The sequence below is a fragment of the Myripristis murdjan genome, chromosome 8, assembly GCF_902150065.1.
Source record: "Myripristis murdjan chromosome 8, fMyrMur1.1, whole genome shotgun sequence".
Lineage (NCBI taxonomy): Eukaryota > Metazoa > Chordata > Actinopteri > Holocentriformes > Holocentridae > Myripristis > Myripristis murdjan.
Genome location: NC_043987.1, coordinates 35036230 through 35052072, shown reverse-complemented (window position 1 = coordinate 35052072; position 15843 = coordinate 35036230). Strand labels below are relative to the sequence as shown.

Below are 15843 nucleotides of genomic sequence, written 5' to 3'. Positions count from 1 at the left end.
GATGTGATTCTACATTCTGTCCTATTGTCATGAATCAACATGCAGCTTCTCACTCATTGGTCAGATATAAATTTAAAACAATAAATCAGAAAGCAGTCCAAAATATAAGTATGTGTGGAATAATAATGCAGCCCCAGTGAAGGCCTCATTTATGTGACAGGCCAAATGTTTTTTTTTTTTTTTTGGAGAGATAAACTCATCCAGTGCACTCACACGCCAAAGTCATGATTACATTTTTATTGTTCTCAACAGGCGACAAATAACACACTTTACAGATAATACATACAAATCTATATTTCACAAACTTCAACATGAGTTTGTGACTTTTCTGTCCATGTCCTCTGCACCTCCTGCACCTCCTGCAGGTTGGGACTGAAGGGATGGGAGCGGGCGGGTCCACTCCAAGAAAAAAAAAATCTGAATTTCCAAGATTAGATTTGTAAATTTACTAGAAAAAAAACTCGGATATTCTCTGTGAGACTGGTTTGCCCTCTGTGAGAAAAAAACTGAGACTAAATAAAAATTAAATTAAACATTTAAATAATAGTTTTTCTTCTCCCGTGGGATTTAGTCAGAAGAAAAACTAGTTTTTCCCCACAGTGGCCCCGACACGCCACATATGTGCTGTTTTTTTTTTGTTTTTTTTTTATTTTACACACTTTATGGATGTTCATGTGAATAAAACTGTCCTTGGATCTGCCGGGTCGGCGGCAGGTGACGAGGCTTGGTGTGATGTCAGCAGTGAAGCCCCGCCCCCTCCGCGGCTCGGTGTGATGTCAGCAGTGAAGCCCCGCCCCGTCCACGGCTCTAGGAGTTGGCCCCGGTGCGCGGCCCTCTGAGGATGTGGATCCTCGCCTCGTCGTCGATCTCCTCCATGATCTTCTCCTGCTGGACCGACAGGATGGTGTAGCCGACTGACCGCCTCGGTTAAAGGAAACAGCCACCATGACATGACCTCACACGACCTCCAGTGACATCATCATCCTGCTCTAATGGCTGTCAATTAACATTTCAACCAATGAAACCTTCACAAATCTGTACACATCCTCTCTCATCCACCTTTCCCTTCAAAATATTTTTTTTCCTCTTGGGGTGGCAAAGGGGCAGAATTTCATTTCCAGTAAGTTTCCACTGTTAACAGAGATAGAGTGTTAATATAGATGCACCAAGACGCTCTACATTCACACACACTGCGCAAACCAGCACGTAAAGTCGGTTAATTAAATTAGGCACTGGCTTGGTGCAATTATGATAATGCCGAATTGAGGACTGGGTCCTGATTAATCATTAAAATATACTGAACTATGTTTTGTACAGTGCGTAGGTTGAGCATCAGATGTGGAAACATTAAAGTGTCGGATTTTTCTTTGGACTTTGGTGACGCGTCTGGCTCCAGCGCCGCTGACAAGTGAAGGTGAAGTGTAAAGACACGGAGCTACACACGGTGCTCACGTGTGTGTAGGTGTGTTACAACACACACACACACACACACACACACACACACACACACACACACACACACACACACACACACACACACACACACACACACACACACACACACACACAGCCTGGACCAATGACATTTCGCACAGGGAGGTCAAACGACATTCTGCGATCTGGGAAAATAAAACAAAACCAAACACAACTCAAACGTCAGAGCGTCTTTCCACGGTGTTTTTCTGTTTTTCTGATCTACTCTGGAGAGGAAAAGCGGCTCTGGTCCGCCTGGCTGTTCCTCAGCTGCTGTTACGTCAGCCTCCGGCTCGGCCAAAGGATACACATGCCGAGCACGAAGGCTCCGATGGCCAGGCCCGTCAGCCGGTTCCGCCGCCGCAGCCGCTCCGCGTTCTGCTTCCAGTAGTCGAGCTCCTGCCGCCGGCGGGGCAGCTGCTTCTCCGCCGCCGTCTGCGCTCCTCCTGCGGCTTCTTTCTCCGCCATGACCGCCTGTACTGTATTTTTTCTCGAATGGAAAACAAACCTTTAAAGGTGCATAGCGCCACCTACTGTATCGGAGTGTGCACTTTCATGGCAGTGTTTATATGTTCATACTCCGATTACATACGACAGCGTGTGGCGGCCGCTGTAGGGAGGGAAAAATGTGTAGGGATAAAAAAAAAAAATAAAAAAAAAAAAAACTTTTGTGGTGAAGGAACACTTTGTTAAATCACTGTTAAATCAAGTTATGTATTTGTCAATACAATCAAAAAACAAACAAACATAGAAATAACTTTTTCATTTCATTATCCCATCCCTTCCCTACATCGTATATATATCTTCTCAAGTTGTCAAAATTATCAACAATCCAACATAGTCACAATTCAGAATATCCAAAAAACAAAAGTAGAACAAAAACTAACACATAGGCTACAAAGCTAAATTCATTTATATCAACGACTGTCCCTCTATTATTTGTATGTTATTGATAAGTTTACCCCATACCCTGTTAAACTTTGCTGGTTGCCCTTTAATGTTATACATGTTTTTTTTTTTTTTTTTTTTTTTTTTTTTTTTTTCTGGAGTGCAATATGATAGTAATTCTCTCCACCATTGTATAACTGGAGGTGAATGATTGGATTTCCAGTTGATTAATATGCCTTTTTTTTTTTTTTTGCTGCTGTCATCATTAATAGTATTAATTTCTTTTCATCATTGTTGACATCTTACAGTATTTCTACATCTCCTAATAATGATATTCATGTATGTGGAGTAATTTCATCTGACATATATTTATAAATGTTATATCACTATCATCTACATTACATCTTGGGCATTTAGAAAATGTGTTGGGGTTGAATTTATGGAGTCTGTGCGGGCTATAATATACACGGTGAAATATACAAAATTGCATAAGTTGTTTGGTATTGACCAGAGTTTTTTGTGCTTTTTCCAGTAGTTCTTCCCACTCTTCCAGCATATAATTATATCCAATGTCTTTTTCCCACTTATGTTTATGCTGATTTCTTCCACTATTCATAGCATTATATAACTTTGAGATTAATCTTTTTTGTGACTTCAAAATAGTCATAAATATTCAAAATAACTTTTTCGATTGGAGTTTCCGATATAGCAGGATAGTTCTTGATAATGTTTGTTTTGCTGGAAGATCACCTATTTTAGGAATTCCTTTTTCTTTCCATCTGGCAGTGATACCGTCTAGTAGATCATCTGGGACTAGGGCATTATTCCATAGAGGGGTGTGTTTGAATAAGATGTTGCGTAATCCCGATATTTTATGGCTTTCCTTCCAACACTCAAATGTATGACACACAATCTGGTTTTTGGTAAATTTATATAAGTTTTTTAGTGAGCCTATAAATGGGATTGAGCTCAAAGAGATAGGATTAACCATCTGTTGTTCTATGGTTTTCCAGGTTGGATTTATGGTATCCTTCTGAGGCCAGACCCATACGAATTTAGAAATCATTTTATTTATTTCTGTGAACATTTTGGCAGGACATTTTATTGGGACTGACTGGAACAAATACATGAACTTCTGTATAACACTAATGATTTTTACCCTACCAATGAATGATAGACTACTAAATTTACCCATCTCTTTACCTCATGCTTAACCTTCTCCTGTAGTGGTAAATAATTTGCTTGATATATTTTGCTTAAATTAGGCTATTTGTTATAAAAAAAAAAAAAATCAAAACTTTTGATTGCCATTTGAACTGTGTGAGCATTTAGCAGCATCACTTCTGTTTTTTTTTTTTTTTTTTTTTTTTTTTTCGTAATTAAGTTTATATCTGTGATCCAAAGTATGCAAATATAATTCAGCCTGGCTTGGTTTCCAATTTATGGTGTAAATACAAACAAAGCAAATTGCTTGAAGATTGAGTGAATAAATAATTTTTCTTTCTTATTTTTTAAGACAACAATTGGCAAGTCATGCTTTAAATCAGGGCTGCGCAACTCGCGGCCCCGGGGCTACATGTGGCCCATATGTCATTTTTATGCGGCCCATCACTGTCAGACAGGGTGTCCACAAAGTCTCTTAACAATTTAAAAAATCTATTGATCACTGATGCCATTGCCACCATTGATGAGGCTCTGCTAAAGCCAGCATGGCAAGAAATCGAGTACCATCTTGATGTGCTTTGTGCAGCTAATGGTGCCCGCATAGAGATGTATTAAATGAGGCCAAAAAAAAAATATCTACTCCTCATTTTGTAATAATTTCCAAAGATTTGTCTATCCATTTGCTTTTGTAATAAATTTGTAAAATTGTAAAAAGACTTTATGCACACCCTGTATAGAAAATATTATTCATATATTATTTATATATATTTAAATATTATTTTTCTAACTAATTGTTACTTATTACTTATTAATTATTGACTTTCAGTCTGTGGACAATTCATTTCTATCACTAACCACAAGAGGGAGATAATGCATCGGCTATTGAGCTGATGTGATGAACTTGTTTTGACCTCCTGATCAGAAATGGGCGTGCCTCACCTTACACAGCTGATGTACACTGTGACATCAGCTGTGTCTGCCGTGCGTTGTGTACCTGTTGTACGACAAAGTATAAGCCGGGCTTTAGTGGTTGATGTTTCAATTCCAAACCGAAAAGAAAGACAGAAGTATCACATAACACTTCACATTTTGTGAATGAAGCCTGTTTATTTTATAATGTTTCAAGGGAGTGTGATGTGGCCTAATTTCAGTATTCCCTTACGGAAAGAAAATATATTTACCAATATATGAAATGCAATGTATTGTAATGTATTAGAATATATTACATTTAATATGCGAACAACAATGTATAGAAATATATTATATATCTGAAAATGTCTCAGAAATAAATGGTGTAATATATAGGTGAATCATATATGTGGCATATATTTATATATTGCATCAATATATTGCAATATATGTTAATATATGGAAAAATACAGCAACAATTGCGCATTTCATATATTTGCCATATATTGCAATAAATATATAATATATGTGTTCATATATTGACTTTTATTTGTATAAAAGTCCTCCATAATGTATTTACATTTATGTGATGAACACTGGGTTAATATATTTATAAATACATGATCTATGACATTCCAATTATATGGGAACATGTATTGGAAATATACGTAAAATTACAGCTGCTGCGCAGCGATGGGTCGGGTCCAGGCATTTTTAGGAAGATGCTGCTCAGTGATCAGTCACACTCACGAGCACATGATTAAGATGTTCACATTACAATGTGGATTCTGCACCAGTCGAGGTTTGAACCTGCAACCTCTGGAGCCAAAGACAGTCACTTACCTCTCTGAGCTAATTGGCAAGTAGCAGCTCAATAGCAGCTTGACAATTTGACTAAGCCAGTGGTTACATCGTGTTTTCCTTAACTGAATAGATACCAAACATAGCAAAATAAAATTGCTCTGCTTGCTCAATCATGTTGTAACTAGAATATCTGCTGGAAAAAAAAAAAAAATTTTTTCATGGACTGATAATTATACTTCTACCGACTTCTCAGTCATTTTTAACTGGCAGATGTTTCATTTCAGCTGGGGGTGTGTCATTCCAATTTAACATCAGCTCCGATTAATGTGGCTATGCAGCAGAAGTAAGGACAGTAAGCAGCCACATTAAGGCTGAACAGAGTTATATAATCACCTTTTCAGGCTGTTATCAATTTACCTCTGAAATCAAGACAACAGTTTTCACAGATGAGTTGATTTATTAAAAGTTAATTTCAATGTACAGACGCAAACAAACTGACAAATTAATTAAATAAATGGCCCAGGAAACTCATAAAGATTAAACAAATGAATAACGATTAATAGGCTAATTAATAACTGATAACAATATATAGCCGCACATCTCCGTGGAAAATCTTACAGGTAGCCTACTGTCCGTGGTGCTGACTCCACTGAGGGACTTAATTATAGAAATTAAAATTCACGGAGGATCTTGTTTAGCTCTTGTTGATGTTAATTTGTTTTTAACAATGATTGATTGGCTCCATAAGTGAAAAATTGATGTTTAAAAATGCAATTTTTACATTGACTCCAATTGTTCACATGAGAGCAAAATTCAAAATGCTGTCAAAAATTCAGTTTTTGAGATACAATTCTAAAATTTGCCACACATCATCGACCCTGACTCCAGAATTTTGTCATTTTTTTCATGAACATTGAAGATTTATTTAGCAAGACTTTGCAGGTATATGTTTACAGTAGCGTTTCCAGTAAAACATTTTGATGCACTGTAGGCTTAATTTTTGATAAATCAAAAATCTGTGAACATCGTTTGTGTAGGACAGTCTGAAGATGCTCTGTAGCAGGTTTGGTGACATTTGAGCAAAAATTGTGGGAGGAGATAGGTTTAAGAAGTTTTACAGTTTTTGAAAAAAAAACAGAGTGATGGCTTCATAATTTTCAATAGGTTTAAATGTACAAAAGTTTCTTCTATATTGAGGCTACAGTTTGATGAAAGTTATGAAGCTGTAGCACATATGGTTGATTTGTTATGAATTTTCAAAGTTTTGAACTTTAGAGGCTTGCTATAGCGCCACCATCAAGACTACTGGCTTGAGTTTGCAGCTGAGGTAATCTGCCATGGAACTGGACCTTTGTGCAAAGTTTGGTCAGTTTTCACCCATGGGAAGTATGATTTCCTTGGAAGAAAGAAGAAGAAAGAAAGAAAGAAAGAAAGAAGACCTGGGAATACAATAGTGTCCGGTGTCCTAAGCTGCCCGGACCCTAAATATATGCCATACGTGGTCCATGCATATGTTATGGTTGTTTATTGGAAAATATGCAATGTTAAGAAAAATCCCAATATATTCTTTTATATATTATGTTGTGATATATATACATATATGGTATATGCATATATTGCAGTATATTTGAACATATAAAGACAAACTATTGCATGTAAAAATATAGTGCCGTTTTTGGTCTTGATTGCAATATATTTTTTTATATGTATCAATATATAGACATGTATGGTCTATGCATATATTTCAATATATTGTAAAATATAAAGACTAGTTCCCATATATGGAAATGTATTATCTAATATATCACATGATATTTTCCAGTATACTGCAATATATTTTTGTATCGTAAGGGATAGCGCCACCATCAGGACTACTGGCTTGAGTTTGCAGCTGAGGTAATCTGGCATGGGACTGGACCTTTGTGCAAAGTTTGGTGAGTTTTCACCCATGGGAAGTATGATTTCCTCAGAAGAAAGAAGAAGAAAGAAAGAAAGAAAGAAAGAAAGAAAGAAAGAAAGAAAGAAAGAAGACCTGGGAATACAACAGTGTCCGGTGTCCTAAGCTGCCCGGACCCTAAATATATGCCATGTGTGGTCCATGCATATGTTATGGTTGTTTATTGGAAAATATGCAATGTTAAGAAAAATCCCAATATATTTTTTTATATATTATGTTGCGATATATATACATATATGGTATATGCATATATTGCAGTATATTTGAACATATAAAGACAAACTATTGCATGTAAAAATATAGTGCCGTTTTTGGTCTTGATTGCAATATTATTATTTTTTTTATATGTATCAATATATAGACATGTATGGTCTATGCATATATTTCAATATATTGTAAAATATAAAGACTAGTTCCCATATATGGAAATGTATTATCTAATATATCACATGATATTTTCCAGTATACTGCAATATATTTTTGTTTCGTAAGGGTTAACCTCTGAGGCTGCCCATTCTGTTCACATTTTGGGAATACTGTAAAGTGTAATTTTTTTGTGACTTGATCATTTCATCATTAATCATTGCATGACAATCTTTTATTCAGATTTGAGGTTCAAGCCTTGGAAATGTAGCTGTTTCCTGTATTTTTCACAAATTTTTAGATCAGTTATGTAGCCTGTGAAAAATTATTGTTTAAACGTCCAAAATAGGACAGACATTTTTAGCTTGTGGCCCTTGGCCGCTGAGCCATCTTAAGTTGAATAGCCCTGCTTTAAATACATGTGATCCAACAGTCCATCCTCCTTTTCTGTCATGTGAGTGTGGTGCTCTATGCAAAGCTGACTTCCTTCTAGTCTGCTATAAACAGCTATCACACTATCACACTGTCAGCTCCCACCAGTTCACCTTCAACACCAACCATGTTCTCTGTGGCTCTGCTGCTGCTGAAGACACTGCTGTGTGTTATTGTGCCAGAGAGCCACAGTGACACAAACCTTTGGTAGAGCTGTACAAAAACCCCTCAGTCCCTGAACACTTGGAACCTGAAGCCACCAGAGGAGGCAGCCTCACACCACCAACACATTCAAGGCCACTTCCCTGATGAGGAGGAAAAACAACCACTGAATATATATGTTTATTGGAACACATGTTCCAGAAATAAGAAAAAAGAACAAAATGGAAAGAAAAAATCAATAAAAGTCTTCATTAAAAAAAAAAGTCTTTTTTTGACCAAAAATGATGAATATGAGTTTAATCATACACTGATTTTGATTCATAAGTCACTGAGTTTTGTTTCTTGTTGTTGTTATTGTTTTTTTTCTATATTTTCATGTGTTTTGCACTTAAAGCCTTATGTTGAAAATTGTGAGTGAATGAATGAATGAATGGATCAATGATGGAATGAATGAAGGATTTAATAATAAACAAACAAACAAACAAACAAATTAATGAATAATAGAATCATTAATCACAACTGATTATAACTTACCATTATTCAGTAAAGTGTGTCCTGATTATATAATCTGATTTGATTATTTAATAATAATAATAATAATAATAATAATAATAAAGTATAACTTTCATAAACGTTCAGTCGTGTGATTGTCTTGTTCAGCCACTGGCAGTGGGTTTGAAGTGTCACATCATAACCATGTTCATCCTGCATAATGTTGGACCTTTACTTGTTGGAGCCTTTACTCTACGTGTTCATACAAAAGACGTAATTGAGCGTTTTCCACCCACATGATGCACAACTCAAAACAATCAGTTTCTAATCTCCCCTCTCTCACAACGTTTTCTCAGTTCTTTGGAAATTGAATTAAAGACAAACGTCTTTCCAAGATAATTCAGCTCAGTCATTTTAACAAATTACGGCTTAAATTTTAAATGTTGAACTGAGTGTTGTTTTCTGGTTTCAGTCCCATGTCTTTCACCATTGTACCATGGAAACCACAGTATATGTGCTAAGATTGACTGATACACATGTTGGTGTTATCAGTGTAAATGTGATATTGTGACATGTGGTCTTTGGCATGTTGAGTGCATCTGACTGCAATAAGACACACAAGGAGTTTCCTAACGGACTAATCAATCAGTCAAATACTCGATCAATTTAACAAACAAACTACACATTCCAGTGCCACCTGATTGCAAGAATACAGCACTGGAAGAAATTCAATGAACCACATGAAATTACAAAGACTGCTGTAAATACATTTATTAAATTAATGAACGTTTCTTTCACTTTTTAACAAATATTGGGAATTAGAAGTCAAATTCAATCCATTCCTTGAATACTTGTAATGCAACAGTCCATCCTCCTTTTATAGTGTATGAGTGTTGTGCTGTATGCAAAGCTGACTTCCTTATAGTCTGCTATAAACAGTTGATATCACACTGTCAGCTGATATAAGCTTTTTTTTTTTTTTTTTTTTGCTTGACGTGTTTCTTTATTGTCAAGCCTGCAGAGGGAAGGATGATTTAATTGAGCATGCAACAGGAACTAATGCAGTTTAAATCCAATTAGTGAATATCTGGAGTTAAGGAAAGACTGATCTGTCCAGAGGGATGTATGATTTAAGGTGATATTTGAAGGTGTGTTTTGAAAACCGGATTGAAAATGAAACAAAATGCAGAGTGCAATAATCATACTTTTATATTGATTGATTGATTGATTTTCTTTTATTTAAGCGTCATGCTTCAATTTCAGAAGCCCAGCCCATATGGACTTACAAGACAATCTTGTACACATTACAAAACCATGCTCAAACATGCAACAACAACAACAACAACAACAACAACAACAACAACAAAATACGCATTAGAATAAATCAGGAATACGAAGTCAAATCCAAATCCAGGCACTTCCAAAATATACCCCTCAAGTTATGTATCAGTTAAACAAAATATGCTGCCTTCTATTGCAGGCCTTGGAAATAAAAATGTGCAGTCTTAAATACTTCAGCATTAAAGAGCCATTTCAATTTTCTTCTTCTTTTTATATTTGGAATATCTGGAATGACTCACACACATCAATATTGTCATAAACATTTTAGTTCATTTTTTGGCTCAGGTGTTCAGTTGTGTGAGCTGAACTGCAGGCTGGGGGGGTTTCATGAAACCCTCTGAAAAAGAGGAAGTTTTCAGCAGCTCTGGACAAATAAGCTTGATATTAAGTAACCTAGGTTACAGGAAGTGGTAAGAGATGTAAGCTATATCTCAAGGGGATATGGCTAATAAACAATGTCAAGACGATATTAAGTGGAACTTATATGTTTGTTTTTTTTTTATATTTGTACAAGTGGCACATCACAATCTATCATTGTGTTGACTACTTTGACTACTGAGGGAAAGGAACAACAGTCACAGTAACTTCTGGTAAGTCATCATCTGATGAGTGTTGACATTTTTATGTGTCAAAACTCATATTTTTTAATATAAAAATGTAAAATATTATGACAAAAATAGAAATTTTCCTTCAGCTGGGATACAGTGTAGGCCTTCAGCAAAAAACAGACACGATCAGGGCAAATGTTAGAGATGTTGTGTATTGAAATAGTTTTGATAAGATGATTCCAGTGGAAAAGTATTTTTGCACTCAAGTGCTATTCAAACTGAACACTGTGACTATTACTACTTTGACTACTGGGGAAAAGGGACAACAGTGACTGTAACAACAGGTAAAAATGCCTTTGTTTTATTTTCATCTTCACTGTATCAATTCTAATATTTAATAGTAGAGAACCTGGACTTTAGTGATGTCAGCAGACGGCATCTTTTAGATGGTCGTTTTTGTACATTGCATGTGTCTGATTATTACACTGTGATGCTTTTGACTACTGGGGGAAAGGAACAACGGTTACAGTTTCATCAGGTAAGTCATCAATTTCTTTTTATAAATTTATGGAGTAAAAAAGAAAGGAAAAGTGTTTTGTTGAAAATTCAAACTTGACATCAGGGATTTCACCGAGACACAGAACGTGTTGAAAAAGAAGGACAAGAGAGAGTTTCCACTTGTTGTCACTGAAGTCGGTTTAGAGTTTGAGGTCATGTATCTGATGTATTTAATTTTATTCATAAACACTTGTACAAGCAGAGAAAATGTATTTATGAGATGGCAGAAGTGTAGGTTTGTGGACGCAGGTTTTTGTATGCAGTAGATAGTAAACTGTTAGGCTGTGACTACGGTGTGTTTGACTACTGGGGAAAGGGAACAGTGGTCACCGTCTCCGCAGGTACGTAATATCAATATTCCTGATTAGATACATAAATTCTTAATACATCAGTCATAAATATTGTATCATTTACAGGTAATCACAACTGTTGTCTTGTGATAAAACAGTAATTTGTAATCTGTCTAACTGGGATACGAAAGCTGCAGCACGAAGCTGCCATGGGCTTCTCTTTGTTATCACTTACGTTAAAAAAAAAAAAGTTGTTGTTTCTAATCTGGTCATCTCTGCTTCTGCACATTTGTTATCCCCTGCTTCTGCGTACCAGCGTATTCAGGCACCAACTCTGAATGTGTTGGGCTCCTCTCCCGACGATGAATCGAAGGGTTCCTTCTCCTGCTTTGCCATTGATTTTTCTCCTGAAACACATACGATCACATGGCTAAAAAATGGACAGGAACTCACCAACCCAGTGTCTGAGATCAAGACACCAACTGTCCGCAAAGAAACTGAAAATGGACCTCAGTACAGCACCGCGAGCTATCTCGAAGTTAAGGAGTTGGCTTATGGTGACATATTTACGTGTTTGTTTGAAGGACCTAAGATAAACAAGAACAAATCTGTGACCTATAAAAGTGAGTATGTTATTATTATTATTATTATTATTATTATTGTTAGTAGTAGTAGTATCGTCGTTGTTGTTGTTATTATCATGACAGCAGTTCCAATGGCTTTATAATTATGCATGTTTAGTTCCTCTCTCAGAAGCTTATCCTGATCCTACTGCTTGCCCACCTTGTCTGGACATAAAAATCAAACCAATCTCACTGGAGGACATGTTTCTCAACAAAAAAGCCGAGCTGATCTGCGAAGTCACTCCTAAAGAGGGAGCGTCTGTTGAGTGGCAGGACAAGGATGGACAAGTAATAGCTGCAAGCAGAAACCTGGGTGAGAGCAATGGGAAAAGCAAATTTGCCATAATTGACGTCCTGTATGAGGAGTGGAGCAAGGGGATAGAGTACAACTGTGTGGTTGAACATTCAGATTTGATTGAGCCTAAGATGGAACCTTATCAAGAGAGCGGTAAGCAAAGTTTCATTATTCTGCAGTTGTGCAGCAGTTCCAGTGGCTTTATAATTATGCACGTTTAGTAAATGCCCATTATTTCCTCCCTCAGCAATTAATAATAGTCGCCCACCTTGTCTGGACGTAAAAATCAAACCAATCTCACTGGAGGACATGTTTCTCAACAAAAAAGCCGAGCTGATCTGCGAAGTCACTCCTAAAGAGTACGTGTCTGTTGAGTGGCAGGACAAGGATGGACAAGTAATACCTGCAAGCAGAAACCTGAGTGAGAGCAACGGGAAAAGCAAATTTGCCATAATTGATGTGCTGTATGAGGAGTGGAGCAAGGGGACAGAGTACAACTGTGTGGTTGAACATCCAGCTTTGTTCGAGCCTAAGATGGAACCCTATCGAAAGAGCGGTAAGCAAAGTTTCATTATTTTTTCAATTGTGCATTAAAAATCTGTTTGAGTGCCGCTGACAGATCTCTGTCCATGATGATCATGTGATCACGGAGGTGTGTGAGTGTTGTTTATGAATGCTTCTTGTAGAAGAAATGTTGTATAACAGCTGCTCTCGTCTGAGCCAGGAGGGCCTAACTGTTCTGTCATGCTTGCAGGAGAAGTGCCTCAGCGTCCATCAGTTTTTCTGCTGCCTCCAGTAGAACAAACTCGAAATAACATGGTGACCCTGACTTGCTATGTGAAAGACTTCAAACCCAAAGAGATTGAGGTGTCTTGGCTTGTTGACGATGTGGCAGCAGATTCAAAAATGTATGCGTTCAATACCACAAACCTGGTAGAAAACAACGGAGTCTACTCTGTCTATGGCCAGCTATCGTTCAGCCTTGAGCAGTGGAACAGCAGTGAAGCGGTGTATAGCTGTGTAGTTTTCCATGAATCCGTGATGGACACATCCCGAGCCATTATGAGGTCCACAGTGAGGAGAACAGCTGAGAAATCCAACACAGTCAACCTCAACATTGACCTCCCTCAAACCTGCAAGGCCTAGTAGATGTTGTGTTGTGTCGCTGTGTCTTACGCCCTGTTTGTCATGTTTGTTGCTTGTGATATGACATGTTGTTTGTCTTTTAAATGCAGATTCAAAATCAAAATAAAAAAAAAAAAAACCACTTCATAACAATCATATTGTTGATTTATGTTGACATCCGTGTTTAACCCATGTAGAGAGTTGGATGTTTAGTTGAACGATGAGGTACAAGGTGTACCGAGTGGCAGCACAAGAGGACAAAGAAATAGAAAGCAGGCATGAAACAATTTGTCATACTGTGGTAACACAAAGTCTACAAACTACAAACAAGGTGTAGAGAGCAGAATATTTACAACAGAAAGTAGCAGTAGTACAGCAAATGTCCCACATTAAAATTTCATTCACTTTAATAACCTCCACCCCCACTGATCAATGACTGTAAGAGTAAATCATATGTGTTCTTTGTTCTGTGTCGTTGGTGCATGAACACTGTTCTCATGCTTTGTCTTTGTGTGCGTATGTTATCTCTACTGGGTCTTGCCTCCCTGCCAAGAAAAAAAAATCTATTTAACATCTAACCGGGTCACTGGTCTCAAAGATTATTATTGGGCATTGAGGATTTATGAAACCAATTCACAAGCCAAGCCACAGACAGTCCACAGCAAAACATGGGGTCTTTCAAAAGCAATTCAGGGTCATTGCCACTGCTACTATTACCACCATTTAACACACTCTCTATATATGGATATTTGATAGTAATTACATTTAACACCATATCCATTTGATAAGAAGTATACAAATACATATTGAGAGGACAGGCAGTTTGATTAAAAGATCCATAGAGAATTATCATCCAAAGTCTCAATGACCGGCAGGTGGACTGAAAAAAAAAAAAAAAAAAAAAAACACAACAGAGAAAACACTCACACACCACCGTCAGTCACATCTCAAGGTCTTTTTTTAAATGAGAAAATGATTATTTCATGTCAAAGGTTAGACAGTTTGTGAGTGTACAAAGTGTGTCAGAATGACTGTCGGGTCAGCTTCTCCCAGTGCTGCTGTCACTGCTTTAACAAAAGAGAACAAGAAAGAAAGAAAGCAAGAAAGAAACCCAATAATCAGTCTCATCCCAAAACAGTCTTAACTATGGCTGTGGAAGTTAACGCGTTATTAACTAATTAACGCAAAATCCTTTTAACGGCGACAATTTTTTCAACGGGCGAATAACGCGGTGGTGTTTGAACCTTTGCGCAATCCATACTTTGAGAAATCAGGAGGTGAAATCATGCAACTTTCCTCCTGCCTCTGCAAAATTGTTTAATCCACACAGCACGATTACCGGCGAATGGCCAACCCTAATCAACCGTGTTGTCTGTGTCATTGTCCGTTGTGCTTGTAGAAAAGTCAGATTTGGCATCAGATTTCTGTCTTGAGCGTGAGAACGTGAGATTGAGGCTGAATGCGTGACTGTCACGGCCAGTGCATGAGAGTTGGCAACCCTGCCAGTGGACACCTCTACCACCCATAAACTTTCCACAGTGGTCGCCGCATGAGTGGCTACATCATTACAATGTAATGCTGCAGTTATGCCCATCTGTTATTTGTTGGGCTTGAGTTTATAATTTCAGCCTTTTTTTATTTTTTACTATGTGCGCCTTATTTTTTTATTATAATTTTTTTTCATCTTTTGTTACTTGGAGATTCTGGACAGTATTTGTCATCATTGCAATAATAATAAACATGCTGCATTCGCAGAAAGCAAATATTTGTCTACTCCCATGTTGATATGAGTATTAAAAACTTGAAAAATATCTGTTTAAGGTACATTTAGAACAGATAAAAATATGCGATTAATTTGCGATTAATCGTGATTAACTATGGACAATCATGCGATTAATCTGATTAAATATTTTAATCGATCCACAGCCCTAGTCTTAACAGATCTATATGGGTCATAGATATTGTGTAGTCTTGATGGACGTGATAAAATGTGTCATTCATCAGCAGAGCAGAGGACCACAGATGTGACTGTCAATGTAACTTCACTTCCATCTCCACATGCAGAGTGTGAGTTTGTGACTAACAGCGGCTTGGATCATGCCTTGGAAACAGATCAAGACAGCATGAGGAGCACAGCCCTCACCTTCATCATCCTCTTCCTCATCACTCTGCTGTACAGCATCGGGACCACTGCTATCAAGGTAGTAATGCTTTTAAAAGTTAGGGCTTCACCCGACACAGATATCATGTGAAATCTGGATTTAACTCTTTACACTCCAAATGAAATAGCCTGGATAAAGAAAAGCTAAAGGTCATTAAAGAGTGGCTGCAATAGAGGACAGAAAAATCACCAACATGCTGTTGGTTATTGCATATCATAAGACAATCCTGTGCACATCATATAGATGTGTTAAAACAA

The 15843-nt window shown here is 37.2% G+C and overlaps 1 protein-coding gene and 1 gene segment (V, D, J or C); one reads left to right on the top strand and one right to left on the bottom strand.

Annotated features, from left to right (window-relative positions):
- Positions 1-222: 222 nt before the first annotated feature.
- coa3b (cytochrome C oxidase assembly factor 3b) lies at positions 223-1985 on the bottom strand. The gene is made up of 2 exons (XM_030057848.1): positions 1782-1985; positions 223-914 (listed from the first exon to the last, which is right to left on the bottom strand). Exons 1-2 carry the CDS (start codon positions 1939-1941, stop codon positions 808-810), a joined length of 267 nt encoding a protein of 88 aa, XP_029913708.1. The 5' UTR covers positions 1942-1985; the 3' UTR covers positions 223-807.
- Positions 1986-12160: 10175 nt separating this feature from the next.
- Positions 12161-13462, top strand: LOC115363535 (Ig heavy chain C region-like). The segment is given in 3 exon segments: positions 12161-12452; positions 12547-12855; positions 13054-13462. Coding segments are annotated over 3 exon segments (948 nt in total).
- Positions 13463-15843: the final 2381 nt, after the last annotated feature.

What these genes read in the sequence shown, in the direction of transcription:
- coa3b (XM_030057848.1), bottom strand. Translation starts at nt 1,941, where the DNA reads ATGGCGGAGAAAGAAGCCGCAGGAGGAGCGCAGACGGCGGCGGAGAAG. An exon ending in AGCCTTCGTGCTCGGCATGT is followed by an intron (nt 915 to 1,781) that starts GTATCCTTTGGC and finishes CGAGGCGGTCAG; the next exon opens with TCGGCTACACCATCCTGTCG.